The sequence below is a fragment of the Mytilus edulis genome, unplaced genomic scaffold (genome assembly GCF_963676685.1).
Source record: "Mytilus edulis unplaced genomic scaffold, xbMytEdul2.2 SCAFFOLD_312, whole genome shotgun sequence".
Classification (NCBI taxonomy): domain Eukaryota; kingdom Metazoa; phylum Mollusca; class Bivalvia; order Mytilida; family Mytilidae; genus Mytilus; species Mytilus edulis.
Window position 1 is genome coordinate 13,661 of NW_027267277.1, and position 27,537 is coordinate 41,197.

Below are 27,537 nucleotides of genomic sequence, written 5' to 3' on the forward strand. Positions count from 1 at the left end.
TGGTTGCTGAACATAAAAAAATCATACAGAATTAGAGTACAGAAAGACATGTTCTTGTATATGCAGGAGGATTTGGGCAATGACTGTGTTTGTCTGGTAAATAATGTTTCCCAAAAGTAGAACCAGTAATAATATTTTGCACCACAAAATACAGGATTTAAATAAGTACTAAATGTAAAATTGATTTTTTCAATCATGCAGCCTTCCCACAGGTTAACATAGACTTGTGTTGCAACAGGTAGAAATGCATATCTCATTTACAAATCCTCTTGCCCCATGGATTCAACCATCTACATTTTGCATAAGCGACAAAAAAATATAATGGGCAGATGATAACAAATTTTAAACAACAAATCACATCAGCCTGGCCTTAAAGAGGAGATGTGATCAGATTTAAAGAACAAAGAACTTTTGATTCAAGTAACAATTACAGGTGCACCTTACAGGTAAAAACTCAGATATCCCAGCCTTTGACACCAAGCTATTATCTCTGCCTGCCCCATCAACCTAAAGCCATTTATATAATTATAACATAATTACATATCTTATGACAGTCGCGACACCAAGTCTTTTAACAAACTGGTACGAAATAGTAAACATTAGTCTGAGAAGTCATTAGGGTCAAAAGGACAGACCAACAAATCCTTGATGAAAATGTATTATTATCTCAGTCTTTCAACCAAAACTGATAGAAAAAAAGACTTCATTAACGTGAGAAAATGAACTTTTTTGTTCGATTGTCTGGCTGGAGTGAAGCTGTATAGAATCTATTGAAACAATTCTGCAGCTTCTGTCGATAAATCAATATAGTTCAGAGCTTGGTCATACATCTTATGGTTGACAATAATGAATTTATATTTTCAGTGTAGAACCAGAATCATATAATACAATTGTATTATAATGACTGGTAGTACTGCGACATTTAATTTCTGTCTATATATACTGCTGACAAATGAACCCAGAGCTATTGTGGTCAATTATATGGACAGAAAGTCACAGGACATAAAGTCACAAATTTGATAGGACAAAAAGTCACAGGACAAAAAGTCACAAATATATTTTTGACAATTGTTCAAATATATTTTGAAATATTTTCTTTTTTGTTTTCGTAACAATTACTTGATCGTTTTTTATATTTATTGAGAAGATTTTTTATTACAAAGTTGCTTGAAACATAAAACTTCAAGAAAAATACAAAAAAATATTTTCAAAATAAATGTTTTCTTGTTCAAACAAAAATAATCTCAAAACTGAATTGTGACTTTTTGTCCTGTGACTTTTTGTCTGTGACTTTTTGTCCGTGACTTTTTGTCCTGTGACTTTCTGTCCTACATTCAATTATATAGTGCAGTCATTATATTTAATAATTAAACCCATGCACAATATGCAATTTGTTTCAAATTACATACTTAACATTCCAATAATTTTTCAAACCATGCATATTTTATCAGAAGATTTTATTGCATCCCATTTTAACGTAAATTTTGCCTTTTAAGCAATGTCTCTACATATACAAATTGTATTTATATGTTTCCGATTGAAGTTATACGTTCATTTTCCTTCCATACCATACTGCATTTGAATGATCCCAGAGCTTAAATTTTGTGCAATTATATGACATATTTAATATTACATGCAAAATATACAATTTGTTTCAAATTACATGTTTAATATTCCAATTCTTATTCAAACCATGCATATTTTATCAGATTGTCTTCTTGCATCACAAAAACTAGAGGCTCTCAAGAGCCTGTGTCACTCACCTGACTCTACTTGGGTTTTTGAAATCACATAAAAAAAAGGTAAAAATCATATTAACAGATACTTTAATAATGATTGAGGCCAAAGGTTTAATATTACATTTCATTTTGTGGTTCTTTAAAATAAGACATTTGTATGTATTTCTCATAGGGTCCTATGTTAAACTAAGTCCCCCGATTCCAGCCATCTTGGATGATAGATCGGCTACAAAGTTATAACTCTTGAATATCAACTCATAAGGAACATTCATGCTATGTTCGGTTTCATTCCATTCAGTGGTTCTCTAGAAGAAGACTTTTGTATGCATTTCCAGTAGGGTCCCATGTTAAACTAATTCCAACTTTCATAGCAAATCACTGAATCATGACAAGAGCAGATCCTCTTTTTCAGTCTGTGGGCTCCCCCTTTTTTGAAAATCCTAGATCAGCCACTGTGACATGTACTCAAGAGTTCCAATTTGAGGCCGCAATGACAGAATTACATTTTGGTACCACTTTAAACTCATACATTTTATATGTAATTGCTTCAGAATAAGTACAAATATGTCATGGCAATTCATTGGACTTTCAAAAAAAAGGGGGGAGAGTGGCACAATTAAAAAAGGTTGTCCAATCATCTAATCCCCAATCCTCCCCCTAAAAAAAAACACAAACAAACACAAAATTAGAAAAAAATCAGAGATAAGAAAGGGTTCTCTTCAGATCCATATCTGATTATACATGTAAGACCAATTTCAAAATGTTTTTGAAACACAGCCAATGATTCCATTGAAAAAAATAAACATTTCAAATGTGGCTGAAGTACATTCTTTTCTATATGGAGTAAAGCTACTGTGACTTTGGACTTGAATCTAGATCATGACTTCACTGCACTGTCAACAAAAAAATGCACAAACAATATTATGAATTTATTGTAAAATGCACTTTATGCACAATAAGTTAACTCAGGGAAACAAAATTAGATGCCTGGAGCCAAAAATGTCATAACCATTCAAATTAGATGTAACAATGTGTTAAGGGCTAGAAAATATTCAACATTGCGTAAAAAAAAAAATATATGTGGCACAGTCCAATTTCTATATGGAATATAGCTACTGTTACTTTGAACTTGAATCTAGATCACGCCTTCAATGCACTGTCAAAAATAAATGCATAAAAAAGAATCTAAATTTATAGTATAAATGCACTTTCTGCACAATAAGTTTACTCAGGGAAACAAAAGTAGATGCTTGGAGCCAAAACTGTCATCACTTAACATATTATTATATGTTAGGGGCCAGAAAAATATGTAACATTACGTAAATAAAATAAATAAAATATTGTGAAATTTTAAACCTTCAGTTGCAGCCTGGAGCCTCACTTTCAATATCTATTACAGATAGAAATCCATCACGTAAAGGCATGTGCCTGAATTAATGAGTAGAAATTGTATATCTCTTCAATCTGAATTCTTCCATATAACTTATCAGTATGTGTAACTTGTAGATCAAAGTAACTGGCCCCGCAGATGTTTACTAGCTGGGTAAAATAACATTTCTTTTTGTTATTGAATGAAATAAAGTTGAATGTACTACCAAAAACTAAATATACATAGTAGTGATGTAGTTTATTTTTATGTTTTAGGTATTAGATAGAAAAAATATTTTATTTATTTATGTACAAACACCATCTACAGTATGGGGACTATAGTTTTTTAATCATATTTGATGTAATATAACTTAAAAATTACTGTATAATTAATATTATAGGGTTATTGCATGAATATTGGGGAATATTGTTGGGAGTATAATTTTATATTGCACGAGTTTGCGAGTGCAATATATGATCTACGAGGGACAATATTCCCAAATATTCATGCAATAACCCTTTTATTGTATAGCAATATAATATTTGAAAGTAAAAATTGGTTTAAACTAAGATTTTGTCGTTGATGACGTCTTGAATTTTGAAGATTTATTGCACTAGTGCAATATTAGAATTTATTGCACGCTAACTTTTGGTTACTTTCTGTGGGAAATATTATATTGCTATGACTATAATATATAATATATGTATACATAGGCAGATCCAGGGGGGGCCTTGGAGGCCCAAGCCCCCCTTTCGTGGGAAAAATTTGGTTGATTATTTAGGGAATCACTGAAGCATGACTGGAGTGGGACCCCCCTTAGGTCAGTCAGCGGGCCCCCCCTTATGAAAAGTTCTGGATCCGCCACTGGTATATGCTCAGAAACAGGCCCTTTAATTGGATTCAATGCCGTTCTTATTCCTATTCCTATTCTTACTACCTAGATACAGTAAAAATCAAATTATAACATTAAAGGTTAATTTATCTTTGAAAATATACCTACTCATAAATCTATTCTATAAATTTTCTGTGAACCCCCTTTTTTCTTGGAAATTAATGACATTAGAAATGCAGTTAAAGATTTAACTTTCAAACCCTATGGAAGATAGTGGAATTTCTAACTCAGTTTAGTTCAAAATAATCATTTGGTTAGACCATTACGAGAAAATTCCAGACATTTTTGCAATTTCTGAAGAAGACAAGAGTGCACACGCTGAAATGTCTCGCCTTCTATACTAATCATTGATATTATGTTGATAGTCCTAAGTATAAAGCTAAGCTTTATTACAACTGTCACATAAACTTAACATTAACCAAGATAACTAAACAAAGACCAATGAACCTTGAAAAAGAGGTCCAGGTCAGATGAACCATGCCAGGCAGACAGGTACAGCTAACAATGCTTCTATACAACATATATAGTTGACACATTACTTATAGTTTAAGAAAAATAGACCAAAACACAAAAACTTAACACTGTGCAATGAACCGTGAAAATGAGGTCACAGTTAAATAAAACCTGCTCGACTGACATAAAGATCATAAAATATTTCCATACACCAAATATAGTTGACCTATGGCATATAGCATTAAATAAAAAGACCAAAACTCAAAAACTTAACTTTGACCACTGAACCATGAAAATGAGGTCAAGGTCACATGACATCTGCCCGTTAGACATGTACACTTAACAATCATTCCATACAACAAATATAGTAGACCTATTGCATATGGTATGAGAAAAACAGACCAAAACACAAAAATTTAACTATAACCACTGAACCATGAAAATGAGGTCAAGGTCAGATGACACCTGCCAGTTGGACATGTACACCTTACAGTCCTTCCATACACCGAATATACTAGCCTTATTGCTTATAGTATCTGAGATATGGACTTGACCACCAAAACTTAACCTTGTTCACTGATCCATTAAATGAGGTCGAGGTCAAGTGAAAACTGTCTGACAGACACGAGGACCTTGCAAGGTACGCACATATCAAATATAGTTATCCTTTTACTTATAATAAGAGAGAATTCAACATTACAAAAAATTTGAACTTTTTTTTAAAGTGGTCACTGAACCATGAAAATGAGGTCAAGGACATTGGACATGTAACTGACGGAAACTTCGTAACATGAAGCATCTATATACAAAGTATGAAGCATCCAGGTCTTCCACCTTCTAAAATATAAAGCTTTTTAAGAAGTGAGCTAAAGCCGCCGCCGCCGCCGCCGCCGCCGCCGCCGCCGCCGCCGCCGCCGCCGCCAGATCACTATCCCTATGTCGAGCTTTCTGCAACAAAAGTTAAAGATAGCTTTTTTTTCTAATTTGATACATGAAACCATATGAAGTAGCACTTGTAATAACATGCACTCCAGGTCTAAGATGTCATATTTATATTTCAAAGGAAATGTAAGTATCAGTTTGAATGTTTTGGTATTAATGAGTGGAGAACAATTTGTTAAATATAATAAATAAAGTGCATTTTGACTTCAAATTAATACAATGCTCTAAAAATATTACAGACAAAAATTGTTGAATGTTTAGCAGAATTGTGTGAATAAGTCTGAAACTAAATTTACTTAAGTCTTAAAAAATATTAAAACTCCAACTTTCTAAAATAATATAAATGCCAAAAAATCAGTAAAATATGGGAAAGTTTTATTTTACAATATTCCCTGAAGATATGACAAAATTACTAATGTCTAAAAATATTTAAAACTCACATTCTGTAAATGTTAATTGCCAAAAAAATCAGGAAAATACAGAGAAAAAAAATACATGTTCAATTTTTTTTCTTTAGATTTTATCTTTTAATGATGAAAATGTCTTTCTACAAGTTTCATAACATTATATGGAGCTTTGACAGAGTTATGGATGTCTAAGAAAAACTTAAAAGTTAAACCCACACTTAATCTAAATATCAACTGCAAATCTATCAGTAAAATAAGGAAAAAAACAACTTTTTCTAACTGTTACTTGAGATGCTATCATTTATTGATGAAGAAGCCTGTCTTCAAGTTTAATAATATTTCATGAAAGTTTGACATAGTTATTTGATGTTAAAAATCTTCTAACCATAGACTATTTTAATAGGTTGTTAACTGCAAAATAAAAATAGTCCATTTATTGGTAAAGTGTTGTAAAATTCCTTGAATATTATGTTTGTCATTTTTAGCTTAAAAACTTAAACCACAGACTGAACATAATTGCTAAAACTTTGAGGTTGGAAAAATTTTGGAAGGCTTGGTTAGTCTATAGCTAATCTATTGGACTTAGTCACAGTCATTAAAAAATTCTAAAAATTTATTTTTAGAAATATTTACTCTTTCTTTTACATATCTATATATTTTCATCAATTCATAAAGTGACTATAAAGCAATTCAAAAGCTCAAATATAAGTTATCTCCCCTTATTGTTTTTTTACATTAGATTTGATTTTTGGTGTTTTAACGCTACTTTTCAGCACCGCTTTTTCTGCTCTTTTGTGGCGGCCAGTTTTTATTGGAGGAGGAAGCCGGAGTGCCCAGAGAAAACTACCGACCTTCGATAGGAAAACTGACATTCCTTGTGAATTAAGATTGGAGTCGAGTTAACTGCACAAGCAGGGTTCAAACTCACAAATTATCTGAGTGTTGACTGGCTTAGTGATTACAGTAGTAATTACTTAGACTACATGGCTACCATTGTGCCTTCTACCTACATAAGCAGTGGCGGATCCAGGGGGGGGGGTTCCGGGGGTTGGAACCCCCCCTTATTTTTGGCCGATCAATGCATTTGAATGGGAGCATATAGTTGGAACCCCCCCTTTACTCTGGGTTGGGAACCCACCCTTTTTAAAATGGCTGGATCCGCGCCTGATAAGAAAGTGATTGCATTGTCTGAATGTGATCATCCCCCCCAAAAAAATATAAACATAATAATATACTGTTTAAAGTACCTATTTATTCAAATAACAATTAATTTCTGTTATACCAAATTTTTTATTTTCTTTTGGAATTAATATTTTAAGCCAAGCAAATTATATGATGTGCATCAACTAAACGACTCATGTTCCACAAAAAAACAGAGAAAAAAATCCACTCCACCATCTCCCTATCACCTCCTCCCCAAGAAAATGAAACAAATACAAAATAATTAAAAAACAAAAATATTCAGAAGCAAAAAAAAATGGCAACAGGAACAAAGAATTATTACAAGCCTAGCTGAGCAGGATGCACTATGGTATAAATCAGTATTCTGTTTACAGTATGATGTTTACGATAGCACCCCACCCAGCACAAATCATAAAACCTAACTAAGATTATGACAGACTTCGGTAAGAATTATTTCTAACACAAAAGAGTTAACCTGATGAAAACAATCACTTTTACCACAATATGTTCAACATCTGAAGATCTTGGCAAATTAGCAAAACTTTGTCAAAATTAACATTAACCTTATTGCTTAAGATTTGTAGGAATCTTTAACATTGTAATCTGTGAAGAAAAGAAAGAATGATAATTGAAGATTCTAACCTAAGTTAGGGAATGATTAAAAGAAAGATCACATAAAATGCACAACCTGTTAAAATGTTGAATATCTAACAACAAAACTTATCCAATATTTATAATTTTTCTGACAAACAAAATTTTATCAATGACAATAGCTTGAAAGCACCTGCGACTAATTACGGGAAAAGAAGTATGTTTAGTATGAAAATATCTAGTTAGAAGTTATATGTTAAATGTCCTACAACAAAACTTAGCCAATATTTATAATTTTTCTGACAAAACAAAATGTCATCAATGACAAAAGCGTGCAAACACTGGGGCTGAAACACCTGCATCAAATTACTGGTAAAGTTGTATGTTTCAGTATAAATATATCAAGTCAGAAGTTCTTTATTCATTTCAGTATTTCTAAAGTCAGTTGGAGAACAAATTTTTTTTTTTTAATTATGTTTTAAGTCCATGAAAAATTGGTGCTTTTTGGACTAACTGTACAGTCAAAATCTACCATCTTCTACCAGAGTTGAAAATTTCAACTGAGAAAGTCCAATCAGAAAATAACCTGGTCCTTGAAGTTAGATGCTGAATATTTTCTGGACCAAATCTTGACCAACTAAAATCTGAGATTTTCATTAGCAACATGCAGGAAAATATTAAAACAGAGAAGCAATGAAGAAAAGAAGAAGGTCAAGTCTGCTACAATTAACATCCATGGTACTACAGAATGTAAAACCTCCAGCAATTGATTGTTTAAGGTGGTACCTAACACTACAGGGAGATAACTCTGTAAAGTCAGCTAAACGTTTTAATTACATTGTGTTGTAAAAGGAATATTAAGCTTCTCAATGATCAAAAGTAGCGTTTATCAAACTGCTATATAACCAGTGTAATTTTTTTGACAAGAAGGTTGGTTCAAATTTTTTCTAATTTTTATATTTTTGTTAAAGTGTCAAAGTAAATACTTTGACAAAATTTTATGAAAATTAAACGAGCCAAATTAATTTTAGTTAAAGTGTTGGGTACCACCTTAATTAGACTAACAGCATCTATATCTACATGTGTCTATACCTACACTGTACTCTGTACTGTTGATGTGCAGTAGAAATCCATCACATAGATATATATATATGTTTAACATTATCTGAGAAAGTAATGAAAAACAAAACTATTTGATGAATGAGAAACCAAAACTTTTCAACATTTTCAAAAAAAAGATAGTACAAAGGTTTTGACCACCAAATTTTGTAAACAGATTTTTTTCCCCAAAAAATGTATCAGATTTTCTTCAAGAACCACCAGAAGAAAAAAGATTTTGAGAACTCTTACTTAAAAGGGACCAAATCTCCTATAAAATTAAATTCTGATGATTAAAGCATCAAACTGACAGTGTAGCATTAGTCAATGGTCAACACTATTACAATCTACCGTGTAAAACTAAAAGAAATACCAGTAGTTAGTTCAATTGTTTTTTACAGTATCAAATAACATGAATGAAGGTCTCTTGTGAAATCACAGATCATCATAATCAAGGCATTAAGGGTTTTCACACAGTGGAGGAACAATTAATTGTTGGTTGCTTTAAGTCCAGTGGCAAATATTTCATGCATTTTCAGGACGTAAAAGTGAAGAAAGCGTAGACTTTGGTATACTGGATTACTGGGTTCATTTCTGACTACTTATTTGGTATCAGGTAACATCATCATCAGATCAGTGATGCAATCCATAAATCCCTTCAGTGGTAAATATTTCATACATTTAGTTGACAACAGTGAAGTAAAGAAAGACATTCATAATGTTATCCAAGTACTGGTGCTACTAAGTTTATTTTTGTTGAATACTTATTTCTTATCAGGAAACATAATCATCACAAACGTGATTAAATCCATACATCCCGTCAGTGGCAAATATTTCATGCGTTTTCAGGACAACAGTGAAGAAAAGGAAGAAGTTCATAAAGTCCATGATCCAAGTACTGGAGCTACTTAGTTCATTTTTGAATACTTATTTTTTATCAGGAAACATCATCATCACATTAGTGATGAAATCCATACATCCCGTCAGATCAAAGATCGCCTATCAAACATCTCTCTCCTTAAAATAAACATGCATATCTCAGTAAAAACTGCACTTTTTCTACAATGGAAGATAAGACATCATCCATCTCTCACTCTTAATGGCTGGTAGATCAAACGCTTGTATAAAACAGACTTCACCAAGCACCTGCTGTTTTCCTTTTGATCTTGGTTAACAATTAAAGATATTCTATGTATACACAAAGCACTTTTAGTTGTGTTTATTGGCACTTCCCAGTGATTTATAGAATATAAGTATTATCAATGATCAAAAGTCACATTTTTTTTCAGAATATTGTACTGAATGAATAGGATATAATTAAAATGGTCTTTCAAGCAATTATCCAGAAGTTTAATTTAAAAAAATAGGGGGAGGTGGTTCTAGATCTAGGAATCTGAAACTGAGATCAGTTGCATTAATTGGCAAGACGCTTTAGATTTTAAACCACTTTCCTCATTTGAAGTTTTCACCTGTAATACATACATGTAGCCTACACTTAAGTGTAGGATAATTGGACAATAACTATATATAGTCAATTGGAAGTATTTTTTTCAAGTGAACATCGGGTTGTTGTCTCTTTGACACATTCCCCATTTCCATTCTCAATTTTATTGAAAATTGTTGTTATATTTTCAAATACAATTTAAAAAGATACTAGTTCAAAGTTAAAGTTTCTATAAGTATGTATGATTTTTTACCAAAAATATTTTATTCTGGATGATTATTGCCACAGAAATATGATTTTTTTTTTTAAATAACTTAACTTTGACATATACATTGAAATACATAACTTTCAATTATCTCAATTATGAAAGCAATTAATTGAAAATATGCAACACCTAGTGTCAAAGATAGACAATTGCTAATATACAATGATATTCACAACATTATCGGGTTCTTTTCCCTAAAACTAAAATGCCAACATTTTTTTTACACCCTCATCTTTTGCTCTCATGTTGTGTCATTGACAATCATTCCACATCTCCTAAGTTATATATTAATGAACCAGATACCTTCATCCCAAGTCAGCCTCTTGTTACAACATCAGTCTAATTCACACTGATGACTCACATCAACCAAAGCAATAGTTGTCCCGACTGTTTAACTCATCTCAATATTACAGAATCAATGTAACTTCTCCTGTCTTCATCTGTTTCTCATTTTAGACTGGGGAAAAAAAGGAACATTTATTAATATACCTCTGTGATCACTTCACAAATATTATGTAATATTTTACGTTAATGTATTGAAATAAGACATTTATATAATGAGGAGTGAAAAGGATTGTCCCGTACATCTGAAAAATGAAGAAATGATAGACATTAGCTGATTCATACATGTCTGTTATCAATTAAAGGTGTTGTGAGGTACACATTAATAAGACAGCAACCCAACAAAAGAAGTTAATCGAGATAGAGGCTGTACTAAACTTCTTTTTAACCTGAACCTTAGGTATACATAAGCCCTATCCCTAATGCCTAATCTGGAGCCTAATAACCTAAATAAAACATAACCCTAATCAATAATGAATTTAACCCTAATTCCAACCATATCACGCAATACAATAACATCAATAACATTGGTAAACAAAAAGGGGGGTCCAACTTGAACTCTCCTTTGATCCGCCACTGATATATTTGTTATCAACAAAACTAAAATATATATATGAAAAGGTGTGCCCCCAAGACGGATGAAGCAGTCCCCCCAAGATTTCAAGTTCTGAATCATCCCAAGTCTAGACATCTAGCCAATTAATTCAATGAAGATGACAAAATAATTCTAATACATACAAATTCTCAACAGACACAAAAATTGTTAATCTAAAAAGTTGTTTCTGTAGCCCATCTGCACTGCAGACATAATTATTATTCAACAAATATGAATTGCATCAAAACATATTTTTTCCGCTCTATGCTATCAGAATGCAAAAGATATAACTATCATTCTGCAGTATTTGCTCAGCTGCTTAATACACTACCGATATATTAAATGGAATTTTAATTTCTTTTGACTGTATTTTCTATCAGTTTGTAATTATATACCATGATAAAAGCTTTCGGCTCTTAAAGTTTTAATTTTAACATCTGTTTACCCTTTCTTACATAATTCTCTGATATACAACAGCAACAAATATGAATATAATATCTCAGAAAGAAATTTAAATATTTTATACTGAATGGTATAACAACATACTTTTTCAGACATATCAAAACATTTGGAAAAATCTGTGTTATTGAAAAAAGGAATTAAATCCAACCTTTAAGAAATTGATTAATGGGGAGTCAAATTTTAACAATTTCTATTTTTGTGTCTTTTACACTTTTTTTCACAAAACTTATTACTAATTTTCTATTGCAGATATAACACATTTTCTTTAATAAATGTATTTATTTTTATAAAGATGCCAGGGCTAGTAGTAGAATAATAAAGAATTGTACTAAAAACATAAGTTTTTCCCCAGGAGTACGCCTTAATTTATTTAATTTTTTTTTTGGGGGGGGGGGGGGGAGGGGAGGACCTTTTTCTGGATGTCGGGATCAGGTATTTTTAAGCTCAGGATTTTGGGATAGACCCTTTTGGGATCCAGGATTTCTTTTTTTTAAATTTCGGGTTGTCAGGATTTTTTTTTTTTAATTTGGGACCTCAGGATTTTGTGTTTTCAAGCCTGGGATTTCGGGACAAGGACCCCTCCAGCCCCCTCTTAATTACCCTGTGAACTGTCAATAAAGATAAACTCACTAAAACATGAGATGCTCTGATTCTTTGTAGTTTGGTGACTTTGGACTTCGGTGACAAACGCTCTTACTTCCAAAGCAGGAGATCTCAATCTGATAAAAAATATTTCATTATAAAGAAAACATGGTTCTAGCTTTTACTGACTTAAAGTTTTACCATAAATACAATTTTTGTTACTAGGAGTAGGTGAGCTATTGCCATGTTTAATTCTTTGAAAATTTAGAAAAATATTACAAACTTGAAAATGGTCAGCATGACTCATTCACAATTTCAAATAGACTTTTTTTTAATTCATTATCAATTTTGGATAATAATTTCTTTTAAAACTAATGTCATCTGTTCTTGGTAAATGATGAAAACAAACCTTCATAAGGTTATTACATTGGAAGCAGTTTTCTTGATTTATCTTCATCAGGAAGGCTCAGTCAAATATATGTAAAAGCTAAGGACTCCTACAATATTAGAGCTATAATGATATATGTGACAAATTGATTAAAATATTAGAATATACAAGTATGCTAATCTGCATTGATTCAGAATGCCTGATTGCATAGACAACTGACTTTACAGGAAACAGGTTGAGCTCTGCTTAGACATATTTTCTAGTGTAATCAAATCCCTAAAATATAAAATTTAAAGAGCCATACTTTCTCATATTCAGAATTGTATACTATAAATTCAAACTAAGTTCTATATTTATTTTAAAAAGTCTCAAATAATACATCTTCACTGCTTTGACACCGACTTGTAAAAGCTCTAGTCTGAACTTATGGACCATTATATATACATCTTTTCTATTGTTAAGGACAAAGGGAAATTCAAAGTTGTATAGCATTTAAAGTTGTTCCATGAATGTGCCAGTTATCTCCCCTAGTTATTACATAATGTATGACATTGTTATTTTTCTATGTGTTTTTTTGTACCTAATGTAATATTGGTCTGTGAACAGTGTAATAATGTTTTGTCATTGTGTATCTTGTATCACACATTGTAACTGTTTTACAGTGTGTGTATTGTACATATACTGTAATTTTGTTTTACCATGTGTACATTGTACCACAAACTGTAATTTTGTTTTACCATGTGTACATTGTACCACAAACTGTAATTTTGTTTTACCATGTGTACATTGTACCACAAACTGTAATTTTGTTTTTTACCATGTGTACATTGTACCACAATCTATGATTTTGATTTTTACTAGGCGAACATTGTACCATACACTGCATGTAATTTTGTTTTTACTGTGTGTGCATTGTATCTGGCTGATATTTTTATAACTAGAATGTATCCCAATGCTATACTATTGTATTTCTTTACAAAGCATATATCATCTATGATTTCAATTATTATAGTCTGGTTCAAGATGCATTTTATTCATATCTTTCATTAAAGTCAAGAAGAGAGTCTGAAAAACTTTACTTACTGTTCTGGTTTACTTTTTTCAAGTAGGATTTTCTTTCCACATATCCATTCTTTCTTGGAAATTTTATCCAACCTTGAATTTTTACATCAAGTTTTTTTCAACATACTGAGTACTGCAGAAACTTTTTTTTACACGAAAATCTTATTAATGAAAATACTAAAAGTCTAGAAAATATTAGCATGAGTGAATTAGTCAAAATGCTGTGAATCACGCTGTTTTCTTGTTGTGATAACAAATAGGTTTGCCAAAAAAAAAATGATTTTGAATTTTGATAGCATTATTTGTATGGAGAACTTCCTGTAATTGTAATGATTTTTATTTTATTTTTGTCAATTGAACAACAATCACCAAAAAAAATGCGATAAAAAATCTGAATTTACTGTGTATTTGTAAAAAGAGCCTCATTGAACTACAAGCAAGGCTTCCAAAACAGTCATATATTCCTGACATTTGTATAATGTCCGGTAAAAGTCCGGCTAGACAAAGCATGAAACGGTCATATACTTTTTAGTTTTCAAGGCTTTCTTATGAGACGGTCATTTTAACATAAAACCTCTTCATATCTGAGAAGCAGGCTATATATGCCCTTACTTAGTTTCTCGTGTTACATATTAACAAGTTTATCCAAATTATTTTTGCAAAGAATTTCTGATTTTAGCAGATGCTAGGGGCCATCTTAAACTTGTAGTGAGAAGATCCTTTGCTTTTTGTGTTGTTTTTTTATGTTGTGCATTTACTGAGCAAGGATCCTATATATCCAAATTTATTCATATTATTACTGATAACAATTGAGAAACTCACATGACATATTAAGCTGTACAACTTTTGAGACAGTTACATTTTTGATGAACCATTAAAACAAGAACAACTTACATATGATTTCTTGTAATGAACCAATGACAATTTTCCAAATGACCTCCAGCTCCATAATCCTGCAGTCAACCAGAGGATACCCTTTGACCTACTTTGGATCTTCACAAGTTACTTCTGCTTCAGTTATAACATTTTGGTTTGACAGAAGATTGATGCTTAATGTTTAGTGGCATATATTGCACGCATATTGGGACAAAACACGACAACCTTGCTTTGAGCTAGACTGCCAAGTACATGCAGATGAGGACTTTAAATATGTTTAGTTCCCAAAGTAATATAAGTTCCTTCTAAAGTAACCAATCATCTCACAGGCTCATTGAAAAAATGTATTTGCTCTTTGACCTTGTGAATGCTCTCTTTCCCCCTGTTCCATTTTTCATGTACATCTTTTTTCTTGGTTTAAGAAATTTCGAGTGGCAAATATTACACACATTTGGGACAAATCTGACAACTCTGTCTAAAGCTAGACTGTGTTTAATATCCAGTGGCAAGTATTACACACATGCGAGACAAAACCTGACAATTCTGCTTAAAGCTACTGTTTAATATCCAGCCCAGTGGCAAGTATTACACACATGTGAGACAAAACCTGACAACTCTGCTTAAAGTTAGACTGTTTAATATCCAGTGGCAAGTATTACACACATGCGAGACAAAACCTGACAATTCTGCTTAAAGCTACTGTTTAATAACCAGTCCAGTGGCAAGTATTACACACATGTGAGACAAAACCTGACAACTCTGCTTAAAGCTAGTTTGTGTTTAATATCCAGTGGCAAGTATTACACACATGTGAGACAAAACCTGACAACTCTGCTTAAAGCTACTGTTTAATATCCAGTCCAGTGGCAAGTATTACATACATGAATGAACAAATCATGATAACCTTGCTTAGACTGCTAGATTGTCAAGAACATGTAGAGTAGGATTTGTAATATGCTTAAGTTCCCAAATATATTTGCTCTTTGACCTTGTTAATGTTCCTCTCCCTTGTTCCATTTATATTTTACATCACATATTTTCTTTGTCATGCAATAGGTTGGCTTTTATGAATATGACCCAACATAGAACAATAGAACAAAGTCATCAATTCTAGATGAATTACATGTGTCACAATTACTGCAAATTTCAAACTTATTTGATGATCTGACATCATGAAACCATTGAGGGGTTGTTTCTGGTTTTTTTTTATAGTTTTCTTGAGATGCATTATCCAACCAAAAGCTGATGACCATGATTTTTAAATAATGTGGGTTTTTTTTGTTCAAGTTAACAGTCGTCATGTCTATAGCTGCACTGTGAATGTTTTTGAATCTGATGTGTTTTACCAAATATGATCCATATAAGCCCATTTGAACTGAATCCTGAAACCTTGGTCCAAACCCTAATATGACAAATATTTCATTTAATTTTTCTACATGTACACAAAAATGCTTTTCCCAGCCACATTCTGTATATGTCTGTTCATCAGAGTCAGGAGCCTGCACGTCAGAAATAATATTGTTGCTGTTTTTTACATTTGTCATGTTACCTGGGCTTTTAAAGCCTGTTATATGTTCATATTTTGCTCAATGTTGACAGTTGTACAGTGATCTTAAGTTGTCAACTTCTACATCATTTGGTATCTGGTTGAAATTGGTCTCATTGGCAATCATTAACCCTATAATCTCCTTATTTTAAAATGTATTTTAAATCTGTATTTCCACAAGCAGCAATTCGTGAAACCCTCAGGTCAAAACCCTTATTTGACAAATGTATGAAATAATTATCTTCATATCAAACATGTATAATAATGGACATATCATTTGATCAGTGGTGGAAAGTTATCTCAGAAGCAATTGCACCACATCTTTTCATTTTTTCAAGTGTACCATGTTTTAAACTGATGTGACCATAAACTACCCTTAACCAATACTTAAACCTAAGGATACAATATAGGATCCAGTAAATTAATGTACCCACTGACCAGAAAACATGAGTTGGTCAAAGGTGATAGCTACCTCGTAACACAACCAAGATATCTGTATTGTTACAACATTATATAGCTAGTACAAATGTACATGTGTACTTCAGTTTTCTTGTTTGAAATGTTTCATGTATCTGATTTTCAGGGCCTTTTACAGCTTACTATGCAGTATAGGCTTTGCTCAATATTGGAGGCCATGTGGTGACCTATAGCTGTTAATTTCTGAGGAAATTGGTCTCTAGTGGAGAGTTGTCTCATAGGCAATCATACCACGTCTTCTTTATTATATGTATCATAGGCGGGTCATGAAACCTGTGATATGAATCAACGTTCATGACAGCGGTGTTCAGTGTTGAAACATTCTAGTATCATATGCGAGGCATATATTAAGTATTATTAACGGTCATGAAAGTGGTGTGTTCAAGGAGACAGCAGCCTAACAACAGAACAAAGACATATATATTGTTACAACATACTTTATTTTGTTGTAAAGAACATTCATCAGCACTATCTTTCTATCATACCATCATTTACAATTCAAATACTCAACATACTCAATACATTCATACTTATTTTCATACATCTTGTACATACAGTATATTTCATTACACACATTTTGATTAAAATACATATCTCGTGTCCATGCTTCACTTACATGTATAAGGATCTTACAACACCCTAAAGTTTAATTTTGTCAGTTTACAAATGTATATATGGACTCTCTTTTTGAATTTACCTGTTTTACTTTCTGTTTTCGATACAAAAATGCACCAGTTTTTTGGAGGTTATACACAAATCTTCAAAAATTTGGAGGCTAAAATTTTTCTGCTGCTGTAAAAATTACCAGGATAAAACGAATGGAAAGGTTAACAATGGAAGTTTTTAAAGACCTTGACTATATGTATATAGAGCCCTTTCACTGTGTGTCAGATCCTTGTACATTTTATATGCAAAGTATGGACATAAGAAACGTATTCCAATCCAATCGACATTTTGTTACAACCATATTTTAACTCATACAGAACAACCTATACTGACAATAAAAAATAAATGGTAAACAAGGTTAAATGTTAAAAAAAATTATGTAAACTGTCATCCATATGACTTTGTTTAAGACTTACAGTTACACCTCAACATGCATTTGGTTGTAAATAAACAAATTAAAACTATTAAAAATATAATGTAAATTTTGAATGCGTTTTTATCCATTTTTCCTGATCAACAGCTAATTATTCAATTAAAACAAAAATTATAAAAAAGGTACAATGTGAAATAGAACTAGAAAATAAATATTTAAACTTCCCTAAGGTTTATTGGAGAGGTTTTCTTATTAACTAAGGAAAAATATCAAAATACATGTAGATATGGCACTATGTATATTATTTCTACATTTGTATTCTTAAAGCAATTGTAAGACAACTAAAAATTATATCAAAAAGGTTTTTGTTCATCATAAGACATGTTCAATTATAGTTGAGCTGTTAGATACATGCATGTATAAACAACCTTTAGCATAAAAATCTGTAAATTTGTGTTATTTTACCAACATAACATTAATATGCACATATGGCATTAAAATTCAACATTTCACAAAAAACCATGTTGTTACACTTGAACATCATAAAATTTGACCTAAAAGAATATAAAAGTTAACCAGTAATATATAAAATATGCAAAATAAATAATTTGCATAATAAAGTAGCCCAATGTTTCTTTGATCACTAACCAAATAAGAAAAGGTAAAATAATAATTAGTCTAAATAAAAGGAAAATGCTTAAAAGAGCATTTTCCTTGCTTTAATATATATCATGTAAATAAGAACTTGATCATTGTGGTTTTTTAACCACAGTTTTTTTAAAACAACCATTAATTCTTACGCCACGTGCACTCTAAACACATTCATTCCAAGTTTTGTACACACAGTAAGTAATCTTACAACCATTAATTCTCATACAAACTTCACTTATTTTCCCCGTTTCACATGAATCATGAATATTCATGAAGATTGCAATGCAAACACACATGCTGCACATTCAAAGCTCTGTACATGTTTTTTCTATACATACATTTACAAAAATTCTATACAATATTAAGAACTATTTACATAACAAACATGCTTGTGCTTTTATCACACTGCAGGCTATGAAATTCTAACACTTAAAAGTTTCAATTAAAATGAAAAGACCATTATATGTTTAATTTTTGTATCGATTAATCATACATTGAATTTTTCATGGTTTAATTCAAGCATACAGCATATTTACACTACTTGTTTAAAAAATTTCTTCTAAAATTTTTACACAAAAAAATGACATCCAACATTGAATGATATGTTTCTTTATTTTTTTGGCACCACAAATAGATGACATTGAAAAATGATCTCCCTTGACGAGAAATATGACATTTTCAATTCATGATCCTAGCTAGCTATAAACACCTTAAAAGCGACAAACAAAAATTTGAAAATTCTAGATGAAAATTAAATAATACTTTAACCACTGAAGAAATCAGCTTGATAGGTAGACAATTTAAATTTTCCACAAGTTAACTAAATACATGTACAGTATTTTTCCAAAAATTAAAAAAATAATAAGTTTTAGAAGCCTTAACAAAATGGAGAACAATTAAGTACACAAATCACCCTAATACTAATCATAAGTACAGTGTTAATTGTACATTTTGTAAGTGTACAATGAACGAAAAGCTTGATGCATATGGAGTACAAACAATTTACTGACCAAATAAATATTTAATATAACTTGTATCAAATGGTTTATTTTCATATACCTCTACTGTGTGGTCAAGTTAGGTATATATTCAAGTCAATTTATTTAAACTTAATTTATTCCAAACTGACTGGTGGATATGAATAACATAAAAATAATAGAAGCAACATTTGAATGGAAATTTTTTGTACCATAACTAATTTTCCAGGTGACTGAATAACTATATGAAATAACAAAATGGAAAAATGCCAGGATTTTAAACTTTTGAGAGTGTAGTGCAAATTTATGACTGACATGTAAAACTTGCCTATCATAAAATTCACATTAAATTGCAATAAAGTTACATGTATCTACTATGGAGAGTAAACATGGAAATTTAATGTATTAACTTTTATACACACAATGTACCGAAATGTGTTCAGTATACATGGTACAATTGTACAATATGAATTTGTAGCTTAAAGGAGATGAGATGTGTAATGTATGCATTTTGTAAATTTATGAAAATTGCAACAGTATATCAACCCAAAATAGTTAGTCTGCAAAAACAATCACCCCTCCCAACCAAAACTTCAAATAGTTGTCACAGTCTCATTTTTGCTTACAATGTCAGGAGAAAAGTGACTGGATGTTAATTTAGATTCACAATGTTTACTCATAGGCATTGATTTTATTGACAGTGTAGTGTTCAAATGAGTCATCTGCTTGCTAATACACATTCTGATTAAAAAACAAGAACCCAAAGATTGTACAATAATTTGACATGAATAATAATTATAAAATACATGTTTTCATTATCTCAATATACATGTACATCTATACATTTAAGTACATTCTACATGCATGACTTTTTATTGATTCAATTTTTTCTGGAATCTAAATTGTATGCGGTTTTTTTCTTAGTTAAATGGTATTTCTTTGATGCTTTCGATTTTTCATGAAGAGCAGTAAAATTTATGGAACCAGGTCAAGTTTTAGTCTTCACTTTCTGTGTGGTTGAATGTAGTTAATGTACAGTTAATTTGTGTAACTGATTTCCCTATAGCAACATCAAAAATTTGTAATTCTTTGAGAGAAATGGTTTTACCAATCAAATCAAATTAGTTACATACATGTACAAATGTTATAGGAATGAGATTAACACTAAACCTAAACCCAAGAAAACAAAGAAAGCACCAGAAACCATTTCAAAGTCACCATGAAGATGTTCTTGAAAATGAATGTCCAAATTATAGTTAAAACATGTAAAATGACCAGCAAAATTTGACACAATTTGATGTTTAGCAATATGAATAATAGCTATGGCTACATGTTAGCCCTGCCGATTATTCTCCAAGGACCACCAGTGAAGTTAACTCAAGAACAAAAAGGCCTCTAATCTTTCAAGAATGAATGAATAAATGTTCATGTTGGTGTAAATGCATCCTTTTACATTTTTTGTACTGCTAATAAGAGGGGTTAAAAGGAAGTCTCACAAAAAATGCAATTGCTTTAAAGAAATCAGTGACACAAACTTTTAGGGGACAAGTATACTTGTACAAAAGTACATCTAGAAATAAAATGTATTAAATATGTACATACATGTACAAAACCTCATCATTTGTAATATGACTTTCTTAAACAGAAAATGGTTTGACTCATGTCTGACTTGTGACTATTACCATGATGATATAGATCATTGTAAAATCAATTAAAAAAATATCTACAATATATACACTATTTATTGTAAAAGTTAGAAGGTACTAACAGCAACAAAATAAAAACAATCATAAAACAAAAATAATGTTAAAACGTCAAAATGTTATTGCAAATAAATATATCTTTATAATTCAAAGATGCTAATATCATGAATATTTCACAGCTTCAGTGACCTCTTTTAATACATGTAATTATGACCCCTAAGTATGACTAATGCTGTGTAGTAATAAAATGTATCCCCATATATGCAATTTGATGGCAGTGACTATTTTTATATCCATGATAGAGAAATCTATTATACTGTATATAAACATACATGTCTAGTTTGCAAAAACAATTTTTTTTCTTTCCCAAAACACTTCATTTCTACATTTATCACCTTCTTTTAATCTAATGTTAACAATTTGAAGAATGAATTTTAAAACAGACGAAATTAATTCCCTGATTTTTTTATTCACAATAAATGTCAATTCAAAAAAATCTAAAGTTCTTCCTCTAAATAGATGGGAGAAAAGGGAAACTATGCTAATGAATTAGGTCATTGAAGCTATGAAATATACATGCTTAAGTTCATTATTATATACTTTCTCATACAACACTTTCATTTTTGGGAGCTCCACAAAAAACAGTACACAACCCTCTATAAAAGCCCCGCCATGATCCAAGTGTTTTACCTGTCCATATCCAACCTCCAGATGTTATACCCACAATAACAGTCATCAAATATTTAATCATAAATACATTGAACTCTGGTGTAGCTTCTTTTGGCCCAGGAGGGCAAATAATTTTTCCTTTTCCAGTAAATTCTTTCCAGCACCAGTTATTCATCCACTCGTCTCTGAATGATTGTTCGTAAAAGTAACATGCGATTACAATAGTAGCTGGCACTGTGTAAAGTACAGAAAATATTCCAATACGCACCATTAACTTTTCTAACTTGTCTGTTTTGGTGCCATCATTTTTCATAATTGTTCTAATTTTAAAAAGGGAAATAAATCCAGCTAATAAGAATGAGGTTCCAATGACCAGATACAGAACTAACGGTGCGAGTACAAATCCACGTAAAGCATCCACATCGGAAATTCCAGTAAAGCACACTCCACTTAAAACATCTCCATCAACTTGTCCCATGGCTAGAATGGCAATTGTTTTGATTGCTGGTACGGCCCAGGCAGCTAGATGAAAATACTGTGAATTTGCTTCTATGGCCTCATGGCCCCATTTCATTCCTGCAGCAAGAAACCAAGTGAGGGTCAAAATGACCCACCAAATAGAACTAGCCATGCTGAAGAAATAGATTGCCATGAATAATACTGTACATCCTTCTTTTTTAGTTCCTTGTGTAATGAATAATAAATCAGAATCAGCACCATCACGAAATTTAGTGCACTCGACATCAGTCTCTTTTAATGCAAATCCAACAACGTAAGATAACGCAACCATGAAATAACATCCAGAGAGGAATATAATCGGTCTTTCTGGATAACGAAATCTTGTCATATCAATGAGAAATGTCATGACAGTGAAAAGGGTAGATCCTAAACAGATGCACGACCACACACCTATCCATAGTGATGCGGTTTGTCTTTGATCGTCACTAAAAAACATATCCTTGCATGGAGCACCACAATCTTGTATAAAATGATTCCCGATTTTTAAACGATAATCATGACCAGCTTTCACTTCATATGTACTGAGGCATTGAAATGATGCTTTGAAATGATTATTCGGAAAACTTGAGTTTGTGAGTATTACTCCTGGATTAATTTGTTCTATTCCAGGGTTTGGGTTCCAAGGGTGGTATCCTCCAAAATCGCTTCCTCCTCCGCTTCCAGGTTTCAAAGTAGTGCCACTAGGTAAGGGTTCAGTATTATTTTCTCCTACACACAGACCATCTGGGGGAAATTGATCACACTGCAAACTTTCTGGCCAGTAAAATCCAAATTTGTTCATTAAACTTTCACATCCATTCCTAGCTTGATTACATAGTGACCGACATGGAGGAATGGCTTCCTCTAGAACGGTACATACTGGAACATACATTGTACACAAGAAAAACTTCAAATGTGGACTACACTTGACTTTTACTAATGGAAAGAACTGATGAACTTCTAAACCGGCATCGTCTTGCTTCTGATGTTGCAGTAAATTCGGCATGATAGTCTGATTATAAGCGATATCTTTACATAGAGGTATCGAAATCGGTTCACATTTTCCATGCTCAGGTTTTTGCTGTGCGATTACAACTGTTAGTAAGACGAACACATGAAAAGCACATAAATGCAGTGGTGTTTGAGTAGCCGCCATTGTTATTTATATTTCCAATACACTTTTGAATTTAATTTATCGACAATCATTGACTTGTAAATAATTCACTTAGTATTTTGAATTCACAACCTTGTTTTAAACTGCCTTTTAATTAGAAACACTTACATATATCCATGTTCGATCGTAGCACATATTACTCAAATCGCTCAGCCTTTGTGTTTCTCAACATTGGAATACAATTAGCTCGTTTCAATATTCTCCTTGAGCATTTCTCGTTGTCTGACAGTACTGGGGATCTAGAAACGTACAACCAATTATCGACTTCTGTTCAAGTAATCTTTGATGTGATTGGTTAATCTTAGAAAGCTATTCTGATGACCTCCTCTGGAATAAACACGGCTAGAGTAAATCTCGGACCGGTTGAGTGATTATTTGCAATTAACACTCCGAGAAAGTAACATGTCAAATCCATTTCGGATTTAATTAGCGACAAAGGAAACTGTTCAGGTGAAATAACAATTCACTAATTAAATTACGGATCATAGTTGCATTCAGAGATTTTATGACATGCAATTAACTGAATCGTGTGAAATGCATTGATATTTTTTTGGTCACTTCTATATTTCTTGAATGTAGTTGTTATTTAACGGGTTAATACCAAAAGAGGTATGATTCACCTTTAATTTTATAATTGAAAATATTAAAAAACCTGCTTGAATGTGCGATGATATTTTTATCGTATAATCAAATATGTGAAGAAAAAAAAATAAGCGCTTTTTTTTTATTTCCGATTAGTAAAATTATTATATATAAAAAATAAAATAAAAAAAATATATTTCTTGAATGTAGTTGTTATTTAACAGGTTAATACCAAAAGAGGTATGATTCACCTTTAATTTTGTAATTGAAAATATTAAAAAACCTGCTTGAATGTGATGATATTTTTATTGTATAATCAAATATGTGAAGAAAAAAAGAATAAGCGCTATTTTTTTTATTTCCGATTAGTAAAATCATTATCTATAAAAAAAAAAAAAAAAAAAAAAGAAGATGTGAATACCAATTAATGAGACAACTATCCACAAAAGACCAAAATGACACAGACATTAACAACTATATAGGTCACCGTACGGCCTTCAACAATGAGCAAAGCCCATACCGCATAGTCAGCTATAAAAGGCCCCGATAAGACAATGTAAAACAATTCAAACGAGAAAACTAACGGCTTTATTTATGTAAAAAAATAAGGAAAAACAAATATGTAACACATAACCAAATGACAACCACTGATGTGGTGAGAAGACATACGGCAAAGAACAATTTTTCATACAAGTGTATTTTTTTTTTATCGCATTGGGTGTGATTATTTTTATTTGTGAATATCGTTAAGAAGAATACGGAAATATGCGGGACTAATTGGGAATCAAACAAAGAATATTAACAATTTTATTTTAAAATAAAACTGCCACATTATCAAGTTCATCCATATTTCTTTAATACCTAACGGAATTGATTAAAGACGGTTTAATTATTTTTTAATTCACTATAATTTCTATTTTTTATAAATAGTTCATTGGTTGTCTTGTTATTTTAAGTTTGCATGTGGAGGTTGACAGTCAGACTCGGGCCACGCTGCAAGGACATGCAATTTTTTGCTTTGTAATATGTGCTCGGAACTTGTTACATACACCAAGGGATTGTATAAATGGTATCTTTAGATATACAATTCCTTGTATACACCACATGCAAGAAATGCAGGGTTTTTGAGTTTCTAATCATACTGGTATTTATACAATAGTCTGGGACCTGGACGACCCCCTTTTTCGCTTCAGCAACTGACTTTGGAATTGTTACGTTATAGATAGTCTAACATACTAGCTCCAAAACCTCTCCGGCTATCATTACCACATATTGAAAAATCAAATTTTAGATAACTGATTACATGTTAATTTTGCTTAGTCACAAAGTTTAAGTAAATATTTTTGTAGTACCCGGGTACTTAGCGGTTACCAGATACATAAAATATGTCATGTTTATAAGATATGACAAGTAGAGTCTTCTGAATATATCCCAAAGGCAAAATGTCAACATATATATTTGTGAATATTCATTATTTTTTATTTGATAAAGAGAAAGATAATAGAATGAAACAATAACATGTTGATCAACTGTTTCGCACTGAAGAATTTCTGTCTCCTGTCTCCTGTCACTTTGTAGGCATTTTTTTGTGTCAATCGAAGACTAGTTTTACTTGGCCCTTATATTATCAGCTGTTAGCTGCGTCCATATAACTCACCAGTATAGTTGTGTTGTCCTTTATAGGTCGGCTAAAGTTTTTTGGCCCTTATATGATCAGCTGTTAGCTGCGTCCATATAACTCACCAGTATAGTTGTGTTGTCCTTTATAGGTCGGCTAAAGTTTTTTGGCCCTTATATGATCAGCTGTTAGCTACGTCCATATAACTCACCAGTATAGTTGTGTTGTCCTTTATAAGTCGGCTAAAGTTTTTTGGCCCTTATATGATCAGCTGTTAGCTACGTCCATATAACTCACCAGTATAGTTGTGTTGTCCTTTATAGGTCGGCTAAAGTTTTTTGGCCCTTATATGATCAGCTGTTAGCTGCGTCCATATAACTCACCAGTATAGTTGTGTTGTCCTTTATAAGTCGGCTAAAGTTTTTTGGCCCTTATATAATCAGCTCTTAGCTGCGTCCATATAACCCACCAGTCAAGTTGTGTTTTTCTTTATAGGTCGGCTAAAGTTTTTTGGACCTTATATAATAAGCTCTTAGCTACGTCCATATAACCCACGTGCAGTATAGTTGTGTTGTCCTTTATAGGTCGTCTAAAGTTTTTTAGCCCTTATATGATCAGCTCTTAGCTACGTCCATATAACCCACCAGTATAGTTGTGTTGTCCTTTATAGGTCGTCTAATGTTTTTTGGCCCTTATATGATCAGCTCTTAGCTACGTCCATATAACCCACCAGTATAGTTGTGTTGTCCTTTATAGGTAGTCTAAAGTTTTTTGGCCCTTATATGATCAGCTGTTATAGCTACGTCCATATAACCCACCAGTATAGTTGTGTTGTCCTTTATAGGTCGTCTAATGTTTTTTGGACCTTATATAATCAGCTCTTAGCTGCTTCCATATAACCCACCAGTATAATTGTGTTGTCCTTTATAGGTCGTCTAAAGTTTTTTGGCCCTTATATGATCAGCTGTTAGCTACGTCCATATAACCCACCAGTATAGTTGTGTTGTCCTTTATAGGTCGTCTAAAGTTGTTTGGCCCTTATATGATCAGCTGTTAGCTACGTCCATATAACCCATCAGTATAGTTGTGTTGTCCTTTATAGGGCGTCTAAAGGTTTTTTTTAGCCCTTATATGATCAGCTCTTAGCTACGTCCATATAACCCACCAGTATAGATCTGTTTTCCTTTATAGGTCGTCTAAAGTTTTTTGGCCCTTATATGATCAGCTCTTAGCTGCGTCCATATAACCCACCAGTATATATAGTTGTGTTTTCCTTTATAGGTCGGCTAAAGTTTTTTGGCCCTTATATGATCAGCTCTTAGCTACGTCCATATTACCCACCAGTATAGTTGTGTTTTCCTTTATAGGGCGTCTAAAGTTTTTTGGACCTTATATGATCAGCTGTTAGCTACGTCCATATAACCCACCAGTATATAGTTGTGTTTTCCTTTATAGGTCGGCTAAAGTTTTTTGGTCCTTATATGATCAGCTGTTAGCTACGTCCATATAACCCACCAGTACAGTTGTGTTTTCCTTTATAGGGCGTCTAAAGTTTTTTGGACCTTATATGATCAGCTGTTAGCTACGTCCATATAACCCACCAGTATATAGTTGTGTTTTCCTTTATAGATCGTCTAAAGTTTTTTGGCCCTTATATGATCAGCTCTTAGCTACGTCCATATAACCCACCAATATAGTTGTGTTTTCCTTTATAGGTCGTCTAAAGTTTTTTGGCCCGTATATGATCAGCTGTTAGCTACGTCCATATAACCCACCAATATAGTTGTGTTGTCCTTTATAGGTCGGCTAAAGTTTTTTTAGCCCTTATATGATCAGCTCATAGCTACGTCCATATAACCCACCAATATAGTTGTGTTTTCCTTTATAGGTCGGCTAAAGTTTTTTTAGCCCTTA

General features: G+C 32.1%; 1 protein-coding gene across 1 annotated transcript; it reads right to left on the minus strand.

Moving 5' to 3' along the window:
* Window positions 1-17,133: 17,133 nt before the first annotated feature.
* Window positions 17,134-23,707, minus strand: LOC139505101 (frizzled-2-like). The gene has a single exon (XM_071294913.1). It carries the CDS (start codon window positions 23,403-23,405, stop codon window positions 21,687-21,689), a length of 1,719 nt encoding a protein of 572 aa, XP_071151014.1. The 5' UTR covers window positions 23,406-23,707; the 3' UTR covers window positions 17,134-21,686.
* Window positions 23,708-27,537: the final 3,830 nt, after the last annotated feature.

Bases quoted from the DNA above. Each gene is read 5' to 3' on its own strand.
- LOC139505101 (XM_071294913.1), bottom strand. From the start codon at position 23,405: ATGGCGGCTACTCAAACACCACTGCATTTATGTGCTTTTCATGTGTTC.